At 57.1% G+C, this 20,870-nt stretch overlaps 2 protein-coding genes across 3 annotated transcripts in view; both read left to right on the top strand.

The window, feature by feature from the left end:
* The window catches only part of UBTD1 (ubiquitin domain containing 1), a 59,862-nt gene extending 45,935 nt beyond the window's left edge, over positions 1-13,927 (top strand). For both annotated transcript variants that reach the window (XM_004701025.2, XM_045291478.1), the window contains 2 exons: positions 11,662-11,889; positions 12,919-13,927. In XM_004701025.2, the coding sequence (XP_004701082.1) occupies positions 11,662-11,889; positions 12,919-13,304 (614 nt within the window). In that variant the 3' untranslated portion in view covers positions 13,305-13,927. The remainder of the gene's footprint in view (positions 1-11,661; positions 11,890-12,918) is intronic.
* A 1,975-nt stretch (positions 13,928-15,902) lies between these two features.
* ANKRD2 (ankyrin repeat domain 2) overlaps positions 15,903-20,870 on the top strand; it is a 9,718-nt gene continuing 4,750 nt past the window's right edge. Inside the window, 5 exon segments of the mRNA XM_004701022.4 lie at positions 15,903-15,994; positions 15,996-16,083; positions 19,112-19,213; positions 20,504-20,662; positions 20,750-20,857. Coding sequence (XP_004701079.3) covers positions 15,918-15,994; positions 15,996-16,083; positions 19,112-19,213; positions 20,504-20,662; positions 20,750-20,857 — 534 coding nt within the window. The 5' untranslated portion in view covers positions 15,903-15,917.

Raw genomic sequence — 20,870 nt, 5'->3', positions numbered from 1 at the left:
GTTACAGAGTCTGCCCTCCAGGGGTCAGCCGCCAGGTGAGGGGCTTGTACAGAGAGCTCACCTGGCCCAGGGTCAGGAGCAGGGGTGGCACTGCAGCGCTTCCATACAGATGGGTGGGTGGAGGGTGGAGCAGGCCGTGCTGGGGAGAGAAAGCAGGGAGGACACCCCGAGGCCCTGGTTCAGGGACCCGAGGGAGCAGGGCATGCGTCAAGGCCAGCTGCCTGCTCGGTCTGTGCCTGGCTTCTGAGAAGGAACATGTTCAGCCAACAAGTTGTCTGCTCATCCCAAGAGGGAACGTGTGAGCTGAGCTTCACCACACACGGAAGGGGACCGTCCAGGGCGGAGTCCCCGAGCTGGGGAATGCACTGGAACATCCTGGCATCTCTGTGCAGTGGGTGGAAGCACGTTGTGCCTGTTTGGCAGATGTGCTTGGGGAGGTCATGTGCAAGGCCCTGGTCACACAGCACGTCCCTGGTTGTCACCGTCATCACCCCTGTGCCTGTGTGTCTTCTTCAGTTCTCCCAGACTCCCTAAGAGGGGGAGCCACTACTGCCCCCAGAAAGGAAAGATCAGAGTGCCGAGGTCATATATGGTACGCTAACACCTGGTGGTCGTCAGACCCAGAGCAATGGCGGTATTCGGGTCCACCTGGCTCTCACGCCTGTGCTGCCAGCATCTATGTCCCCGTGTCCTTCAGCCTGTGGTGACTGCTAACAGTCTGACCGTGCGATTCAACCAGCAGTGGACCTTGTGGTGTAGTGGGCCTTCTCTCTCCACGGTGCACACACAGGCAGGGGTGGGGGGCTGCCTCCCTCACTCGTTGGGTGCCAAGCCAGCCATACTGGGTTGGAGGAGTGGGCCGCACCGGCCCCATCACCTGGGGGCACAGTCAGGAGTGGGCACACAGACTGCCGGGTCCTGGGAGATCCCCGCTCTCAGTCCTGTTCTTCTCTCCTGGGCACTAGAAGGTCAGACCAGACTCTGACTCCTCTTCGCTGCCTCCAGCCGCTTGTTTTACGTACTGCTGTCCCCACGACCCATCTGTCATCTCTCTATGTCCAGCTTCGGACATTTTACCATCCTGCTTCCAATTCAGCTCTCACTGGCAGTGCAATCAATAGTTTGGTAGAAAGACTACCAACACACACTCCACCACCACCCCGCCACGCTGGGGGAACCTCCCCTCCACATCTGGAACACGACGTCATTCAGACCCCTCTGGCTTTACTGTGTTCATCATCGAGGGGAGGCCCCAGAGAGCTGGGTACGAGACAGGCAACATGCCCCAGGCAGTTGACACCCAGTAGGATGGCATATCAGGTATCAGAAGCTCAGGCTGGGCCATCTGGCCTCCCAGTCCCTAGCTGCCAAGTGGGTGCTCACCTGGGCCTCCCCCCGAGACTCTGCCTCCTGGCTGTGGAAAGCTGGGTGACTGGGTGACCTGTCGCCTCCTGAACTAACAAGGGGAACTAGCAGATGCAGAAGACCTTCAGTGGCCACCGTGGCATGTCCTTGTTTTATTCATTAGCTGCCTTCCGCTCTCTTCTGCCCCATGAAAGTGCTGACCCTCTCCTGGGCAGCCCGCACTCAGAGCGGGCACCCACCAACCCTCTCTTCTTTTCTGTCAAATGTAGCCATGTCTGACCCCTGTGTTCTGCCTTGTGTGGTCCAAAGCAGAGTATTTGTACTGCAGCTGGCTTTTCAAATTGATAGAAATTTCTAGTAAAAACAATAGTCACTTTTAAAGAGTATACTGATAATAAGCATTTATTGAATTCTAAACATATACTGACTTGGCTTGATTTCCGCAGATCTGTCTGTCTGTGGCCCCTGGATGTTGTAAGACAGGAGCCCTGGTGGTGCAGAGTTGTGCCATGGGTGGCGACCTGCAGAGTCAGCAGTTCAAGCCCTCCAGCTGCTCCGGGGTTGGGGGGGGGGGGGCTGTCTACACCACAAAGATTTCCAGTCTCAGGATCCTAAGGATCCCTTCCACACTGGCCTACAGGGTTGCCAGGAGTCCGTTGGAATCAACTCCAGGGCAGTGGGCCGGGCTTGGGTTTGGGGTGGTGCAAATGGTGACTTCATGTGCTCTGAGGTGCAAGTCTTCCCGAAGCCACCTCGGAAGAAACGCCCACCCACCTACTGCCCAAACTCCAGCCAATGGACAACCCTGGGTTGGGTTCCAACCCCCACAATCGAACGGGTCCAAGGGGCGGTTGTGTAATTGAGGGGTAACATTAAAGAGACATCAGACAAGATAAAGGATGTGAATGCTCACCTCCAGGATGGCCATGATCTCAGCAGAGAGACTGTATTTCCAGACTCAGGGGACTTGCAAGCCCCCCTAATTGCATCGGAACAGGAAGGGGTTGTGCAGTAGGCATATGTGCAACAGGAGGGGGTCAAGCTAGGGATGGGGAAGGGGGGCACCAGGGGCACACATGTGAGAGAAAGCCATCCATATATGTAACAAGATGAGCAGGCTCTGGAGTCCAGGTGACGGTCTAATCTGGGTCCTCCCTGGTTTGACTTGACCTTGTCTTTGGGCTCTCCTTCAGGGGAACAATCTATTTGCCTTATCAGAAGGGCGTGGGCCCTACTTAGGATGGGATAGACTACAGGGTCTGATTGCACTTGATGGCTGATAACCCTCAGGGAGAAACCTTTAAGCAGTCGGCCTCCACGTGTATAGTCATTGACCATGTGTTAGCAAGTCGCTCCTTAGGGTTTGGCATTTAATATGGGGGGCGCAACCTGAGGAATAACCTTTCTGTTTCCCACGCCTGTGGATTCGTTTACTCTGACACACTTGTGTCCCCATGAGTTAGAATTGCCTCCGCAGTGATTGGTGCTGCCTTTTAATGACTGGGAAGCATGGTCTCCTTTAAACCTGATAGGCCTGTTGGGGGCGTGATGGCCTCTCTTCACAGGTGGGAGCACGGAGGCTTCGTTAGTCTGGTCAGGTCAGCAGCCTCTCTAGCCAACCTGACTTCCTGTGAAAGCAAACGAGCTGCTGGCTGCCGGGTTGGAGAGGGAAGTCAGTTAGTAGCCTGCTGCACCCCACTCCCCTCCACCGACAGTGATCCCCAACCTCCCTTGCTAGGAAACCTATGTTGGTGAGTTGTCCTCTAGAGCTGGTCACTGGCCACAGTCCATGGACCGCCGAACTGGTCCACCAGGCACTGTCCTGGGGGCTTGGCCGCACTTGAGAACAAATGTTCTGGCCAAGGTAAGGACGAGACTGCATTCACAGCAAAGAAAGGACCAGCTGTGAGAAAGGGAAATCCCACGGATCTGAGACCAAGAGAAATGTACAAGCATCTCCCACGCGCCCAGCTCCACCCTTGAAGTACAGACAGGCAGTGACCCCAACGTGGGACGGGCCCCAAGGGAAAGCACCACCACGCACTGGGCTCCCGGGACTAAGGACCGTGCCTGGCCCTGTGCGGCCTGCCCAGAGGCTAAGCTTCAAGCTCCAGTCAGAGCTGGAGGCCCTGCAGTAGTGATCACGGCCTCTGCCCGCCGGTATGTGTGCAGTTTGCCTATGAAAGCACTCCTTGTCCCCGTGTGCCTGGCCGCCCCACAGCCGTCCAGCAGGGAGGCCTCTGTGGAGGGCTGTTTCCTGGCTGGCCCTCCCTCATCTTCTAGTCGGCCCTGACCACCAGGCATGTTCTCCGGCCCCTCGCCCTCCAGCAGGCCCCCAAGGGACCAAGGTGTCGTGTGACCTCCTGGCCACCACCTCTGTCCACCCTTTCTTTCTTCCCTCCCTCTCCTCCTGCTCCCCCCTGGTGGTCTCCCCACCCACCTTCCTAATCTGTCTGCTCCGCCCATTCAGTCAGTCAGCCAGCAGACACCACCCTGGCCTTGCCCCAGGGGGTTGCCCCAAAGCGGGGTGGGGAGTGGGGTGGGCGAGGGGGGGTGGGGGGTTGGCCTCAGGCTCAGGTTGACAAGCAGGATCCCTGCAGCCTTCCTCCTGCTGAGGACCACCTGGGACCCAAGAGTCCCCAGGAGGGGCTGTAGGTTGGGAAACCTGGCTTGTTGCCTAGCAGCTGGCTCCACCTCTTTCCTTCCTTGAACCCTGGTGTTGACCCAGAGGGAATGGATGGGGACAGGGACATGTAAGAGGCCACGAGTAGTCAGTCCCAGGGGTGGAAGGGAGGCCACAGCGGAGCAGATTCGGCCAGCGTCTTCCCTGCGAAGGTTACCAGGCTCTGCAGGTCACCCCTGGGCTAAGTCTGGCTATAAATACTCACTTCCGGAAGGGATTACCTGGGTCCTGCCACCCTCAGCTACACCCTCTCTGCCTCAGATGAGCCTGCTGTTCTCTCTGACACCTTGTCCCCACTGCTGCCCACCTCTCCAGCCTTCTGCACCTCGACTGTGGCTGCCACCCACCCGGGGCAGAGGTGAGGGAGCCCAAGTCCCCTCCCCGCCCAGTGTTACTTGCACCCTGGGCTGTTGTGATGGGGAGGCCCCAGCCTTTGCTTCTGAGAGTCTGCCAGGAACCTCATCTCACCAGCAGGAACATGCTCCGACCTGTCCCACAGTGGGTGCTGCTGGGGAGGGACCTGTGGCCCCAGCCCTGGAGAAGGCTGGGAATGGAGCTTGGTAACGGTATAAATAGGTATAAATAGGGCCACCTCCTTGCCTGCAAGGGTGAACTACCCTGGGAGTTCCCTGGTCCTAAGCTTGGTGTCAGGCCCAGGGGCCCAGCGCTGTCAGTCCCCACAGCCCCAGCAGGCACTCTTGGGTCTGAGACCTCGGAGCGAAGGGACAGCCTGACTGACCCCCACCCCGCCATGCAGACCTTTCCCTGACTGCCCACTGCCACTCTCGGCCCACTCGCCAAGAGCCTGCGGACCTCTGGGACATTCCAGGGAAGCGACTCGCGGCAGCCCTGGGCCTCCTCCGGGTCGGAGAAGCCCCTCTTCTGCGTCCTCTTTCTAACCCGAGCCGAGCCCTGTGAGTCAGGGGCTTGGGAGCAGACACTGCAGCGCCAGGCACATTGGGAGGAAACCCCCGCCCCGTGGCCTCCCCCCTCAGCACCCTTCCTTGGGGGTGGTATCGTCAGACACCACTTATTACAGAGGCCCAACCTTGGAGTCCACCGTCATTATCCTCCCTGCCCCAGACCGGATGCCCTGCAGCGGCAGCCCCGAAGTGGAGCTTCTTGGAGCCGCGGGCTGGCTCAGTGCCATTTCCACTGGGGATGTTTTACTGTTTCCAAGTTAGGGTCCCCAGCCCAGCACAGACTCTGCCCCAGACCCTGCCTGTCTGCCTTTTTAACCAGCACCCTGGGGGTGGGTTTCAGACACAGATATTCCCTGCTGGTCGTAGGTGTTTTGTGGCCCCGCCCAGCCCTCCACAGTCACAAAAGCCCTGGTTTTCACAGGTGTTTTGCATCTTTGACATGCCTGCAGCTTCCTGTATGACAAGATGATCTCTTACTGCTTTTGTGTGTGTGAGGGTGTGTGTGTGTGTTATTTTCACAAATCTCTCTTCATGGACATTGAGGGTCCGGGCCATTCATGTCCATCTGCCTTGGACCCGGCACTCACGTAGGAAAGGAGAGGTGGGGTAGAAGCCATGGAGCACACAGAGGCGTCTTGGTCCGGACCAAGCCGAGCAGAGCTGCCAGCACCTGAACTACTGGAGGCCGTGGGCCTTGGGCTTGCCCGTTCACCATCACCCTCAAACCCCCACACGCAGCTCTCCCCAGACTCTCCCTGCCTCCCTGTGGCTGCACCCTCAGCTCTATACCACCACCCTTGCTCATTAGTAACCTTCATTTCATAGTGAAGTGAAGAGGAGCCCCTCTTTCCAGGCTCCTCGGGCTGGACTTGAACCTCCAACCCTTGGATTAGCAGCCTAGTGTTCTGGCTGCTTCCAACATGTGGGGGCCCCAGGCAGATATAAGCACGTCAATATTTGGGGGTCTCTCTCCTTGCAGTCTTTCTACCAAAAACTTAACCTGCCCCATTGAGTTGTTGCCAACTCACAGGGACGCTGTCGGACTGGGTAGGGCTATCCCTGTGAGTTTCCGAGACTTCAACTCTACAGGGGTAAAAAGCCTCTCATCTTGCTCCTGCAGAGCGGCTGGTGGCTTTGAACTGCTGACCTTGAGGTTAGCAGCCCAACACGTAACCACGCCGCCACCAGGGCTCCCATCTAGTCTTTCTGGTGTAGTATATATAATTATATATACACACAGTGAGGCAGTCCCGACTTCCAAGCTCTTGGAGTTACTTCCTACTGCACCTTGACCCTCTATCTGTCTGGGTTGAGTGTGTGGGTTTGCTTGGTGTGTCTTCCCATTGGCCAGTGAGTAGCACCCACTGCGTGTAATTTGCTGATGTTCTCGGATAGGATAGGATGTTTCCAACCCTCAAAGACAGATCAAGATCAGATTTATAGAGATGCTGGTAATAAAAGAGTAATGAAAACTTAAAAAGCAGGAAGCAGCAAGTTTCCTACATTGGACTCAGGTCAGAGCCCTCGTACCACAGAGTGGTGGTGGGAAACCAGGGGCTGCTCGCACGTTTTGAACAAAGCCCGGAGCACCGAGCAGGGCTGCCACCAAGGCCTCTCCCCGTCGTGGCCTCAGAAGGTGCTGTGGTGCCTTAGAGCAGTGGGCGGGGGGCCAGGTGCAGTTTCACCAGGCCTTGCTCCTGCTGGTGTGCACTCAGGGGGTCTCAGGTCCCCGTCCTCCCCACCCCCGCCCCATTAAAAATCGCAGGAAGTTAAACAACTTTATCGATAAGCCTTTGCCCCACACTTGTAATTACTTCCTTGGACGAAATTCTGAGGTTACCAGATTCTTGAGCTCAAAGGCTTGCTCCCTCACTTCAAGAAGCTTTTTGGAGCCATTTTTCGAAGGCCCTTCTGAAGGTGTGTGCCAGTGTGGGCAGCACTCCGGAGAGCCTCGTCTTGGTGGCACCATGGTTGACTGCTTGGCCGCCGTTGGGAAGCCTAGGTTTGAACCTTCCCAGGGGCTCTGGGGAGAAAGACCTGGCGCCTGCTTTCTGAAGGAGCGCAGTCTGGGAAATGCCTGGAATCCGCTCACCAGCACCCACCAACACCCTTTCACCACCGGATATTTTTTATTCCTCCAACCACCAAACACCCTGCCCTCGCTTAGAGTCAATTCCGACTCATGGTGACCCCTATGAGGTTTCTACTCTTTGCAGGAGTAGAAAGCCCTGCCTGCCCCCCACCCAGCAGCCGGTGGCTTTGAACTGCTGATCTTGAGGTTAGCAGCCCATCCTGTAATCACTACACCACTGGGGCTACAAGGTACCTGTATGTCCTAAAACCAAATGGAATTACAATGTTCAGCATCAGCTTGCTTCTGTGCTTGGATGAAAAGCTCTCTTTCATGTTTGTGTCTGACTCTGAGCCTCAGACTGTAAGCCCCAGCGTCCCATCTCTGATAGCTGCTAGCCTTGAGCCTGGAGATATGTTTATGTCGTATTTGCCTCCCCGATGAAGAAGCGCCAACAACCCTCCCAGAGCAGAGGTGGTGCTGCAGCTGCCCTCTGCCGGCTGTGAGAGGCAGTGGCAAGATGTAGGTGAGGAGGCTCCCAGCGCTGTCTGCTACGCCCATCACTACTAACTACCAACTACTATTCTAATATTTTCAGCCCAAAAGGCCTTTTGCGGAGGGTGGGAAGTGTAAAAATCCACTTGCATCCTGGTCACTACAGATGCTGCTAATTCTTGGAGAGCTTCACTTGTCTTGTGCCCCCTGTGGCTGAGTAGGAGCTCTGGTGGGGCTGTCGGGAAGAAGCATTAGATTGCTAACTGCACAGTCGACAGTTCAAGTCTACCAGCTGCCCCTCGGGAGAAGGACGAGGCTGTCTGCTCCCATGAAGATTTATCGCCCAGAAACCCTCTAGGGTCTCTGTGATACTGAGTTTTTGGTGGCTGGGTGAGGCATGTGCACCTGACAGGAAACCATGCTCCTGTGTGTGGAGGTGAGGAACATCCTTCAGGGACACCTGTGGCCTCCCAAGGTGGCCTTGGGAAAGGTGACACCAGGGGGCTCTGTTCTTTGTGCAGATGAGTTCCCTGGTCCTCTCTGGAGGGAGCCAGAGGCATATACACAGTCACAGCTCAGGTGTCACACGGGCCTGGCCTCTCCCGTGCTAGGAACAGCAGATGGGAGGGTGGGGGAGCAGTAAGAGGGCAGAAGGCAGTGGGACAATTTACAGGGGTCAGCACATAAAGCTAGAAGCACCCAGGCGTCTGGGGTCATTAATTAGAAGGAGGTTCCTGAGGGCGTCTTTGTGGAATAGCTGTGATCCTGAGGCAAAAGACCCCATACTAGGAGTCAAGAGAAAGTTAACCCAGGGATCATGAAGTGGAACTACTTCCTTGATAAGACACCCCCAGGGCGGGCAGACATCTGTTTGTTTTTTAAAAAGCACCTCGAAGAAAACTGCCCCCCACCCCTAATTTCTCCAGTATCGCCTCTTTCGCACCTCACTGATCTGTCTGGTTGTGACTTTTGTGGCTGGCGTGAGGTAGGGTTCTGTGTGGAAAATCTGTAGTCCTAACCAACTCCAGTTATCAGCTCTACCTGCGATGTCCTTTTTCACTTGACTGGAGCATGTTTCCACACACGCCTGCTTCTATTGCTGGGCTCTGTTCCATCCCACTGGCCCACTTCTCTAGCTGTGACCCTGGATGATGCAAACAGCTATCACGCTCGGCGACTGACAGAGAAGTTGGAGGTCGGAGTCTGCTCAGAGGCACCTTGGAAGATAGGCCTGGCAACCTACTTCCAGAAATCAGGCACGGAGCACGCTTCCACTCTGACACAGGTGGGATCGCGGAAGTTAGAACTACGTTGGAGACACCTGCTGGGTCAGTGGTTCTCAGCCTTCCTGATGCCGCCACCTTTAATACAGTTGCTCATATTGGAGTGACTCCCCAGCCATAAAATTATTTTTGTTTCTACTTCATAACTCATTTTGCTACTGTTATGAATTGGGGGACCCCTGAGAAAGGGCAGTTCGACCCTCAAAGGGGTCTCGACCTACAAGCTGAGAACCGCTGTGCTGGGTGGTTCTAGCATTCACTGCCCTCGGGTCCTCTTGGGCTCAGGGAGACTTGCTCGGACAGGGTAGAACTGCCTCTCTGGATTTCCAACACTGTAACTCTTTACAGGAGTAGAAAGCCTCATTTTCATCCTGCGGAGCTGCTGGTGGTTTTGAACTGCTCACCTTGCAGTTAACAATTCACACCCCATGGTGCCACTAGGGCTCTCTCTAGTTCTAGTGCTCCAGCTGCATAATTAGTATTGATCACTGGCTTGCAAATCCTCCCACCTCATTCTTCTCTCGGAATATCTCTGTCCTCTGATTTTAGAATCAGCTTGCCAAGTTCCTTGAAGAACAAAGCAAAACTGAGACTCCCAGTTAGGAATTTTATTGGAACCGCATTGAATTTATAAATCAGTTTGGAGAAAGTGGACATTTTTATCATCTCTTGAAGCATTGCTTCATCCTATTCTTTCTACTGTATCCTTCTGGACATTCTGATTAAGTATTGTTGTTGTCATTAGTTGCCATTGAGTTGAGTTGGTTTCGACTCATAATGTACCCCCCCTCCCCACCCCCGGCTGATATTAAAGCATCTCGATTTCAATTCTTCTGTATGGTTCTTTTGAAAAATCTGCTTGCTTAGTCATCCTTGGTCATCTGCTATCCTCCTCATTCATACTCACTCCTAGGCTCCTCCTTCTGAGAGGTGGTTCTCAAGCCCAGTGCCTACGCAGCCCCCGACCTGACGACCTGACGCCTTTGTGAACCTGGTTCTGGTTGGCTGGTTCCGGCTCATTCCTTGGATATCGTGATTTTCTCCTCTCTTTTAGAACTGTGACTTGATTATTTCCTTCCCTTGACACATCGTGAACATTCCTGGAGGCTGGTTTGGAGTTGTTTTCCTTCAAGGAGGATTTGCATATGCTACCGCCAACCCAGAAACACTTTTGACTAAAGTCTGGGCTGAAGATGTTCCTGCCCACACAGGTGGCCTGGCTGCAGATGGCAAAGCCAGGGCAGGACACTCCCCTTGTGACCAAGGGCAAAGACCCTCCTCCTTCACCTGCCCCATCATCTGTGAAACAGGGTTCCTGGCGCCCACCCCCCTACAGCTAGTGCAAAGAGGAAATGGGGTCATTCGTGCACACACATTGAATGAGGCACGGCTGGTGCAGAGGTAGGATGCTCACCTTCCAGGGAAGATCCCCAGCACCATTCCCAGTCATGCCCTGCATGCACAGTCCTCTCCCAGGGCGGTTTGTACGTGCTGGGAGGCTCAGCCAATTCCCACTGAGCTTCCGACAGGGTACCAGGAAGAAAGGCCTGGCAGTCTACCGATGCCAGCCTGTGAAGGAACGCCCTGTGGCTCACAGCCGTCTGGTCCACGACGGGGTCGCAGGACAGGGCAGGGTTTGGTTCTGCTGGGGCGTGGCTCAACAGCAGTGTCAGAATAGAGTGCTTCTGGGGCCAGCTGATGAAGGCCTGAACTCTGAAACCCCTCTCCACCAACTCTTAATTTAAAAATTCATCCGTAAAGAAACATTTTTAAAAGTGCTTGCCTGGTTCCCTTTATACAATAGGTGGGCGGCGAGTGTTTCTCCCCCGTGTGTGCCCCCCCTCACTGCTGCCTTAGGCAGGGTGTGAGTGGTGGTGGGGCCCCATGCTTATGAATCCCTCGCTCCTGTGGAGCTCACGATGGCTGGGCCACCGCAGGCTTCCTCCGTCTCGAGCATGGTCTAGCATGGTCTCAGCCGCCGCCTATGGCTGGGAAACAAGAAACCTGATTAGACAGTGCTGTTTCTTTCCTTCACATGCCCAGTTGTGTGGCTTAAAATATGCGCATATCCTTTGAGACGGTACATGAATGGTGAGTGAAATAGTCCAAACAAGTCATTAACTGGGCTTGTCATTTTTGATCACACGGGCAGCTGACTGTCATCTAAGTGAAATAAGCAGAACGTTGTGCAGTGGCATGAAAACATCCCCAGCCCCTTCTGGAGTAAAGAGCTCAATCCGGTCACGTGAAACTCAGCTCTGTTGCTAGAGAAATCTGGAGATGCCTGCCCAGGGGGCCACAGTGGGGACCTGGAATGGCGTGGCCCCGGGGCAGTGGGTCACAGCGTCAGACAGCGAGAGGTGTGGCCTCAAACGAGTGGCCAGGTGGGGCTGAGTGAGTCAAGGCCTCAAGTGCCACAAGCAGCTTCCTGATGGGCGATGTCATTTTGCACACTGACATCTTGTTCAGACCACTTGCCTGTGGTGACTATATTGAGGCCACCTCTGAGCATCTGACATGAGGCGTTCATTACCATTACAGTGTTGTACATGGTGAGATTCCGTCACCGTGGACACGCACGGTTCTGTAGTCCACGGCGTAGCGACCTAAATCTAACAGCCAACAAGCGAGAAGGCGTCTGTGCGCTGCTGGCAGGAATTGAGCGTGTGACGATTCCAGGATTCCCCTTGGGCTCTGAGGAGGGGCCCCTGAGGCCTGAATCCTGGGGAGCCAGCCAGAGCATAGGGGGCTGGGGGGGAGTCCCAGCCAGGGAAGGTGAGGGGCGAAGGGGGCCAGGCTGTAGACGCGCTGCTGAGCTTCCCCTCCTCCCCACCCACCCAGGACGCAACGAGCCCCTGAAGAAGGAGCGGCCCAAGTGGAAAAGTGACTACCCCATGACCGACGGGCAGCTACGCAGCAAGCGGGACGAGTTCTGGGACACAGCACCCGCCTTCGAGGGCCGCAAGGAGATCTGGGACGCCCTCAAGGCTGCTGCCTATGCCGCCGAGGCCAACGACCATGAGCTGGCCCAGGCCATCCTGGATGGGGCCAGCATCACCCTGCCGCATGGTGAGCCAGCGGGTGGGCCCTGCGGCCTCTAGGGGGTGATGGGAAGCCAGTTGCCAGGAGCAGACGTGTCCAGCCAAGCTTGCCCGTGGGGGGCAAGAAGCTGACCAGTCAAGGGGCATGAGGAGCTCTGGCAGCACAGTGATTAGCACCTAACTGTTCACCAAAAAGCCAGCGGTTCAAACCCACCAGCCCCCCTTGCCCTGTGAGTGGCCAGAAAGCCCACAGAGGAGCCAGCCCTAGAGATGGGCTCAGAACGTCCAGGCTCCCTGCCTCCCGGCTGGGTGTGTTCTCTGTGCCGGCCATGGGAGCTAGAAGCCTGCCTCTGTCACAGGGTCTGATTTAAGCTTCCAGGGTGTAGAAAAGAGAGCGCATATGGGACCTTGAACTGGGTCCTCAGCGGCTCCCCCTGTGAAGCGGGAAGGCCTCCCTCCCAGGAGGGTTGGCAGGCTCCAGCAGGATGTAGACTAAGTGAGCATCCAGGACCCAGGCCACAAGTCAGGAACCCAAGACCCACTGAAGTGGGGCCAGTCATTGGATGGCTCCCCGAACTCCACACTCCCTGACCAATGAGCACAGCCACCACGTGCCTAGGGCTTCTTGGCTGGCACCTGGTGAAGGCCCTGACCACTCGCTACCACGGGCTCCCAGGAAGAGAGGCCTGGCAGTCTGCTTACAGAGGTCAAGGCCTTGCAGACCCTGCGGTGTGTGGTCCTGCCCTTGGAAAGACGGGTGGTCTCTGAGACCGCTGATCCAGAGTGAACCAGACAGCGGCTGGCCTCACACAGCCACAAGGGTGGAAAGCAGCATCCCCCGCCCCAGCACAGACTCAGGGGGGGGCGTGGTTGACCGAACAAATTGGTTTGGAAACGCTGGTGGGGGTTGGAGGAGAGCCCCAAGGTGGAGGCCCCGGTTTTCCTGGCCCCAGATCTGCACTGTTCCAGTCATGAGGGGCTCCCTGGGAGGCCTGAAGGTGGGGTGGGCTTGGGGACAGTCCCCGATCGGACTCGGACGGCCCCGTTGCTCCCGCAGGCACCCTATGTGAATGCTACGACGAGCTGGGCAACCGCTACCAGCTGCCCGTCTACTGCCTGTCCCCGCCCGTGAACCTGCTGCTGGAGCACACGGAGGAGGAGAGCACGGAGCCCCCTGAGCCCACGCCCAGCGTGCGCCGCGAGTTCCCCCTCAAGGTGCGCCTCTCCACCGGCAAGGACGTGCGGCTCAGCGCCAGCCTGCCGGACACGGTGGGCCAGCTCAAGAGGCAGCTACACACCCAGGAGGGCTTCGAGCCGTCCTGGCAACGATGGTTCTTCTCCGGGAAGCTGCTCACTGACCGCATGCGGCTCCAGGAAACCAAGATCCAGAAGGATTTTGTCATCCAGGTCATCATCAACCAGCCCCCGCCGCCCCAGGACTGATGGGCCCCTGAGGACCCCCGGGGAGAGAGCTCCCGGCCCCCACCCCCCACCCCACTGCTGCCTTCCAGCGCTGTTCCTCCCTGCCGGATGGGTGCCAGGCAAGCTGGGAAGGAGCCCTGCCTCCCAGGGGCATGCGGGCCACCCAGCGCCCGGCGCCAGGAAGCAGAGCTGCCACACACAGGCCTTGCCGACCATGTCATCGGAGAAGAGGTGGCCGGGGGCCTCCCCCTACCCCTCTCCCAAGGCAGTTTCGAGCCCTGAGGGCAGGCTAGAGCCCCGAGCACAGGCCTGCCCCTGGTGCTCTCAGCTGTGCTCCCTCCGGTTTTCTGCTCAGGGTCTGAAGCAGCTGCTGTCTCCCACCCCCTACCCTTGCCCGGGCACAGTGCCAGTCCCCTGGAGGGGAGGGGACCGCTACAGGGCCCAGGGCGCTGGGGATCGGAGGCGGGCCTCTGCCTCTCCCTGCCCCCAGCACAATTGGCAGAGAGGAAGCAGCAGCCGCAGACGGCTGGGCTGTTGTGGCAGGGACTGCACAGGAGGGCTCTGCAGCCTGGTCGGGGCCCCACAGCAGGTCCCTGTGTACAGACGTTATCTGCATATTTATCAATAAAGCCTTTTGCTCCTTCTCTCTGGCCTGCCATTTGAGTTTGCATTCTCCTGCGGCCCTATGGCCCTCCAGCACCAGGGCCCGGTCCCCAGGAGCAGTTCAGGGATGAGGGGAGATTGGGGGCTGGGGAGTGGTTGATGGTGCTGCCTCCGGTTGCTCTGGGCACTGTGGAGCGAGCCTTGAACTGCTGGCCTCTCCACTTGGTCTGACCTCCCCGCAGGAGAAGCACTTAGCCTCTGGACCCAGCACCATCTGAAGTGGGGATGATGTCACCAGGACTGCTGACAGTGGCTGGGGGGGGGGGGGCGGCCCTTAAATGGAGACAGGGGCACATGGACAGGAGGGAAGCACTTGGAAAGCAAAGGCAGTGCCCTCAGTACCTGCTGACCTGCTCCTGCCACAGGAGGGGCCAGCCCCGAGGGCTGTGTGCCTGTGGTGACATTTTTAAGCAAACTGACAGGTCAGACTGCCTTGTGGGCTGTCCAGAGAGAGCAGCCCGACCTCGACGTTTCCATAAGAAAATGTGTCCCTAAAAAGAGGGGAATCTAAGAAAAGGTGGTTTGTCTGAGAACAGGCAGTTTGAGTACAGAGCCACGGGCTGCCTCCCTTGGGTGAACAGGTAAAGCTGGGTCACAAGCACCTGGAAGTTCCAGGTGTGCACCCAAGCACACTGGCCCGACTTTCCCTCCGGCCTCTCTGTGTGCCTGCAGACCCGCCCAGCCCTGGCCCTTGTGGGGCCCACAGGAGGGCCGGACGGTCTGAAGCGGGCATCCCAGAGGGGCTGGGCTGCAGGCTGCCCTTTCAGGCTCTTCCGTAAGCCCAAGGAGTCCCCTGAGCACTTGCCCTGAGGCAGTGACTGGGGGGGAGGCAGGTGAATGAGTTTCCACCACGAGAGAAAGATGAGGCTTGCTTTCCACCCCCATAAAGATCTACAGCATAGGTTCCCAAAGTGATCTGCCCTCTATCACCCACTTTTCAGAAAACAAATAACTCAGCACCCTGATCCAGGGTCAGTGTGCTCCAGCCCCTTCCACGGGACGGCAGTGCCCACTTTGGGAAGCACTGGTGGACCGTCTGGGAAACCCACCGGGGCAGTTCCGCTCTGCCCTCTAGAGAGTCCCTGCGAGTTGGGGTTGACTCCATGACGGTGAGTGAACGCACGAGGAGCCTTCTGGCAAAAGGCGTAAGCACCTGGCCACCAGCCACAGGCCAGGGGTTCACACTGCCCAGCGGCTGGCTGTGTTAAAGGACCAGTGCGGGCTCCCAGTCTGAATCACAGCCTTATGCCGAGTGCTCCACCAGGGGGCACTATGGGACCCAGAAACACACCAGCTGCATCTGCAGGCTGAGGGAGGCGGCTGCCCTTGCTCCCCTCTCTTGCTCTGCCCATTGGGACCCAGGCAAGGCAGAGTCTGCACCCCACCTGGCCCCCCGGCCCAAAGAACCAGGAGGGCCTACCTGCTCAATAGCCTGGGGGTGCAGACCTGCCTCTGGACTGCCATCAAGTCAGTGCCAACTCACAATGATCCAAATAATAGGATAGAATTGCCCCCATGGGTTTCCAACTCTTGATAGGCATAGAAAATGTCATCTTTCTCCCACAGAGCAGTTGGTGGTTTTGAACCACTGACTTTACAGTTAGTAGCCCAATGAGGAACCACTATGCTATTTGGGCTGCTCCTAGACTTCCTTTGGGCTTTGGTCAGTTCTCAGGCACCCAGAAGGTGGCACTGCCATCTCAGCCAGCAGGCCTCTGACCACCCAGGGTCCTGGTTGAGGTCCAGTCAACCCTAGCTCATACGACAGAAGCTGGGCAGGCTCCCTCCCTCTGCCTCTCTCTAATCTTGGGGTTCTGGGCCCTCCTGCTCCAATAGGCCATGGGTAAGTGGAGACAGCTGTCCCTGGTACCCAGCCTGCACGCACCTCCCCACCCCCCTTCGCTCCCTGGGGCTGACCCGGGTGAAGGTGACAGGTGGGGGAGGCAGGTGGAGAATTGGGCCAGTGAGCTCATGCCACAGGCGCCCAGCCAGGCGGGGGTGGGTGCTCTGCCCTATAAAGCCCCCGCAGCTCCCTGGCCCGCAGACAGCTTTGGAGGGCACAATGACGGACTGCGAGGCGGTGCAGAGGGCCACCGCGCTCATCGAGGAGCGGCTGGCACAGGAGGAGGGGAGCAAGGTGCGGGCAGTGGTGGCCGGGGGTGCCCAGGGAGACTCAGCTCTGCTGTGAGGGAGGGGAGAGCTCCTGCAGTAATGGGAGGGGGGGGGCAGGTGTCCCCGAGATTCCTGCTCCAGGATGATCTCAGGCTGCAGCCCCAAGACCTGAGGGGCTGTGGGGTGGAGGTGGGGAGCCCCCAAGGGTGGAGCAGCTGGAGCACCCATCTGAGGATGCGGGGAGCTGGCCTCAGAGATACCCCAGCTGCTGTGTGGGAGGGGAGAATGAGAGAGAGGCCAGTGTTTGGTCCACTTGAAGAATACGGGGAACTTTGAGAAGTGCTTGGAAAAATTCCATTACCTTGTGATTCCATTTTCCCGTGTACTTTTTGAAGCCCCCTCATACAGATGGGGGAGCAGAGGGGTGCTGAGAAAGTGGGCAATTCCCAGGACCACCAGACACAGCCCTGTGGCCCAAGGCCCTGGGATAGAGTCTCGGGAGTCTGGGGGCCCAACATCTTTTCATTCTATTTAAGTGATTCCCCTGGTGTCTGCTCTGCCCAGGGTATTGTGCAGAGTGGGAGGGTCAGCAGGCCCTGAACCCACTGCCTTTTGACCAGCCCCGCCTTCATCTTAACCAGCCACCCTGATCAGATACAGGGTCCCTCAGAAACAAGGCCGAGGGGAGAAATCGTTACATCTGAAGTGGAGAAGCACACGGGTGGGGGCTGCTCTGGGGAGAGGAGGGTGTTGAGCCAGGCCTTGAAGAACAGAGGGTACGTGGAGACCAGGATCAGGATCAGGGTGGTGGGGAGTGAGAAATGGCGGCTGGGAAAAGAGGCAGGGACCAACCAGAGAGCCCAGTCAAAGAAGGTCTACTCTGCGGGCAGCAGGGAGCCACTATATGTTGTCGAGGGAGGGAGCGCGGGGTCATCGGACGTGTTTTAGGAAAGGTGGCCCTGACACCCCCGAGACAGACATGTTGGAGAGGGCAAGCCTGGTCCTAACAGAATGGGAGGGCATCAGTCCATCTAGAGAGAGACTCCCTTCATGCTGGGGCTGTGTGAGGTGAGGGCTGGTGAGGAGGCGGGAGCATCAGGCAGCGGGGAACAGGGAACACTGGCCAGGAGGGCAGGTTTATCAGGAAGGTCTTGGCCTGAGCTTGCTGGGGAGGCATCCCTGGCTTCCCAGGAATCCTCTCTGGCTCCCTTAGGGCCTGTGCATTGCAGGTGGTGGCCTCAGGTGGGTGAGTCACTGCTGGAGTGCTGCCCCAGGACACAGCACTCAGCCAGGGACCCACCAGGCCGAGAGTCCTCACATGTTCATTCACCCAGCAGATCCAAGGGGCCCACGGGGTCAGCCTCCCTCTGACTCCCTGCGATGTGCCAGGCCCTGGGCGGTATGTGTTTGTAGTCCCTGTAGCCTCCTTTAGTCTGAATAACCAGTGAGGAAATAGGGGTTGGGCATTTCCCTCCACTGGGTTTTCTCGGATGCCGTTCCTGGAAGTATACACTGATGGAGGGAGCACCCAGCGGGTGCTGGCTTACAAAGACTAATGGGAGGTGATGGGTGACAAGAGTCCCAGGAGGATGTGAGTGGGTATCAGGGCATCCGGTTGTTCCCACCAGGCCCCACCTTGTCCAGCAGGGCTCCAGGAAAGGGGTATCACGGTCTGTCCGGCATGTGGCATGTTGGGGGAGGAGCAAGGTGCTGGAGGTCAGCCCGCTATTGTGGAGCACTCACCGAGTCAGGTCACCACTGAGGACCGCTCAACAGGTGGGCAGAGATGCTGAGCTCCTGCTCAACATTCTCAGAGTGCCTACTGCGGGTGAGGCCCTGCCGGGGGTACGTGAGGCCCTGCCGTGGGTACGTGAGGCCCTGCCGTGGGTACGTGAGGCCCTGCCGCGGGTACGTGAGGCCCTGCCGCGGGTACGTGAGGCCCTGCCGCGGGTACGTGAGGCCCTGCCGTGGGTACGAGGGATCCCATGATAGATATGCTCCACCAGGAGTCTTACTGGGGTCAGCCCCGACCTCCTGCAGCTGTAGTCACTGCCCCAGGTCATTCTTTGACCCTGAAAGAAGAGGCAGGATTTCAGGTCAGGCCCCTCCTGGAAACCAGATGTGGAAGGGAGAAGGCAGTGGACAGCAGAACCCTCAAAATGCAGGTCTGGGAGGTCCGCTGTAGGGTGTCACCCGCCCTGAGGAGGCTGACACGCGGATAACTGAGCACTCCGAGAAGGAGGTCCTTCCCCCAGCTGCTATCTTGATTCTGCCCCTTCCAGGTCTGGGCTCAGGCCGTGAAGCAGCATGCAGGGGGCTGTAGAAGTGGGGCTCCAGCCCTTTCCAAAGAGCCATCTCTCCCGGAGGAGGGATGACCAAGAGGAAGTAGCCCAGGAAATGCAGTCAGACGGACAGAGAGGTGGAAGGAGCGTAACCCAGGTTATCACCAGGAGATTCAGGTTAACACTAAGTACACATCCGAGGCAACCGGAAGAGCTCTTCCTTCCCTCCCTCCCTTTCTCTTCAGGAGATAGTTTCCTAGCCGTTAGATTTCACACTTCAGTAAAATCTGAGAGAGAGAGAGACAAAGAGAGAGACACTGACACAGATTTGCCAAATTGTTATATTGCCTAGCAAAGCCATAAAAAAAAAAATCAAACCATCCCTCTTAATAATCACTCTGTGAAGTAAAGCAAGCTTCATCTCAGTGTTTGAAAACGTGCATCTACTCAATCTCCTGAGAACTCACTCCGGTTGCCCTTCCTCTTGCTTAGGCCTGGGCGCCCACAGCACAGTTGGCGGGCATGGGTTTGAACTGAGAATGGGGTTTGGGTGAAGGTGGGGAGCTGGGAAGCTTTTCCCTTTCCAGGGTCCCCTCCAGGGCCCCTTAGGATTGTTCAGGAGTGAGCAGACAAAAGGCTCTGAGGTCACCGGTGGCTTGGACTCAAGCCTGGCATCCCTGGGGCTACTTGGGGTGGGGGTGGGCAGGGGAAAGGTGCCCGTCCCCGGGGTGGCAGGCCGTTCCTGGGCATGTCATCTCCTTCACTCACCAGAAGGCCCAAGGAGCCGCCCCCCAGAAGCTGCCCATGGACTTGCTGGTGTTGGAGAATGAGAAGCACCATGGGGCTCAGAGTCCGGCTGTACAAAAGGTCAAGGTAAGCAGGGGGACCCAGTGTCCAGCTCAGGGGGCCGGCCAGGCAATATGGCCTCCTACCGCACGTGCGAGCCTGAGGCTTCTCAGAAAATGCCACCCCTCAGGCCTGCGGAGTCAGAGCTGCGTCAGAGCAGCGGAAGCAGAGAGGATGAGAAGCATATTCCCCTAGGCAGTGGGAACTGTCATGTTGCAAATCGCCATGTCAATATCTGATAGGCAGGATATACTTTCACTGTTACAAATTGAACATCATTAAAGCATAGTGATTCATCACAAAAATCATATGTCATTATAGATTGTGAAATATTTATTTCTAATGACAAATCAATGAAATTTTGTCTTGAAGCATGGTATAGCATGGGTAACAGTCTTCATGCCAGTGCTCGTATGTGGGTGTATCTGCCTGTGGGCAGACCTGCCCGGAAACGGATAGAGGAGCAGTGTTTCGGTTCCTAAAACCATCAGAAATGTGTTTTCCGATGGTCTCAGGCCGACCCCTGTGAAAGGGTCGTTCAACTCCCAAAGGGGTCGAGACCCACAGGTTGAGAACCGCTGCCCTCGGGACAGTCAGAGGGCTAGAGCTGTAAGCGGCCCGGCAGCAGATAGCTCTGGAAGGAGACCAGCCCCATCGTCTTACCTTTGAGCCATCTGTGTTGCTCTGATTTTTGTATACTCGCTGCCATCGCGTTGATCCCAACTTGCAGCAGCCTTATAGGACGGGATAGGTTTCCGAGACGGAAACGCTTGCATTCATTCATTCATTCATTCATTCACTAAAACTTTTAGGAGCACTTCATCCACAATTCAAGAATTCAGTCGTATCAAGAAGAGTCATACAGTTACCACCTTCATTTCTAAAGCATTTTCTTCTTTCTTTTAAGACTGAAATTCTTTATGGGAGTAGAAAGCCTCCTCTTTCTCCCACCGAATGTCTGGTGGTTTTGAACTGCTGGCCTTGTGGTTAAGCAGCCAGTGCTTAACCACTATGCCCTCCACCAGCGTCCCTCTTACTTTCTTTCTAGTGGTCTTGTATTACTTCTGTGATCACACTCGCACACACATGTACACACACACACACACACACACACACAATTATTTTCATTTTGAAAAAGAAAAAGAAAACAAAAACGGATGGTGGAAAGCTGAGAAGTGAGACTTCGTCACATCCCCCACCTCCCGCTGTCTGCCCTTGTGCCCCCAGCCCGGGCAGGTGCTCCTGGAGGAGACCTCTCTGCAGCACCCCCCACCCCACCCCCGTGTGGGTGCTGATGGGCCTTGCCTTCCCGCGCAGGGCCAGGAGCGGGTGCGCAAGACGTCGCTGGACCTGCGGAGGGAGATCATTGACGTGGGCGGTATCCAGAACCTCATCGAACTGCGCAAAAAGAGGAAGCAGAAGAAGCGGGAAGCCCTGACCGCCACCCCGGAGCCGCCTCCGGAGCCCGAGGAGATTGTGAGGGTCCTGGGGGGTCAGGCAGAGCCGGGGTGGGCCCCGGGTCCCTGGGGGGCAGCCCGCACAGACCGGCCTGTCGCCCGGCAGAGTGGCCCCGTGGATGAGGAGACGTTCCTGAAAGCATCGGTGGAGGGGAAGATGAATGTCATTGAGAAGTTCCTGGCCCAGGGGGGTTCCGCAGACACCTGCGATGAGGTGATGCCCCCCC

The sequence above is a fragment of the Echinops telfairi genome, unplaced genomic scaffold (assembly GCF_000313985.2).
Source record: "Echinops telfairi isolate 266 unplaced genomic scaffold, ASM31398v2 ScPeMD7_70;HRSCAF=299, whole genome shotgun sequence".
NCBI classification, from domain to species: Eukaryota; Metazoa; Chordata; class Mammalia; order Afrosoricida; family Tenrecidae; genus Echinops; species Echinops telfairi.
Note: the sequence above shows the minus strand (reverse complement) of the source record. Positions and strands in the feature narration are given on the sequence as shown.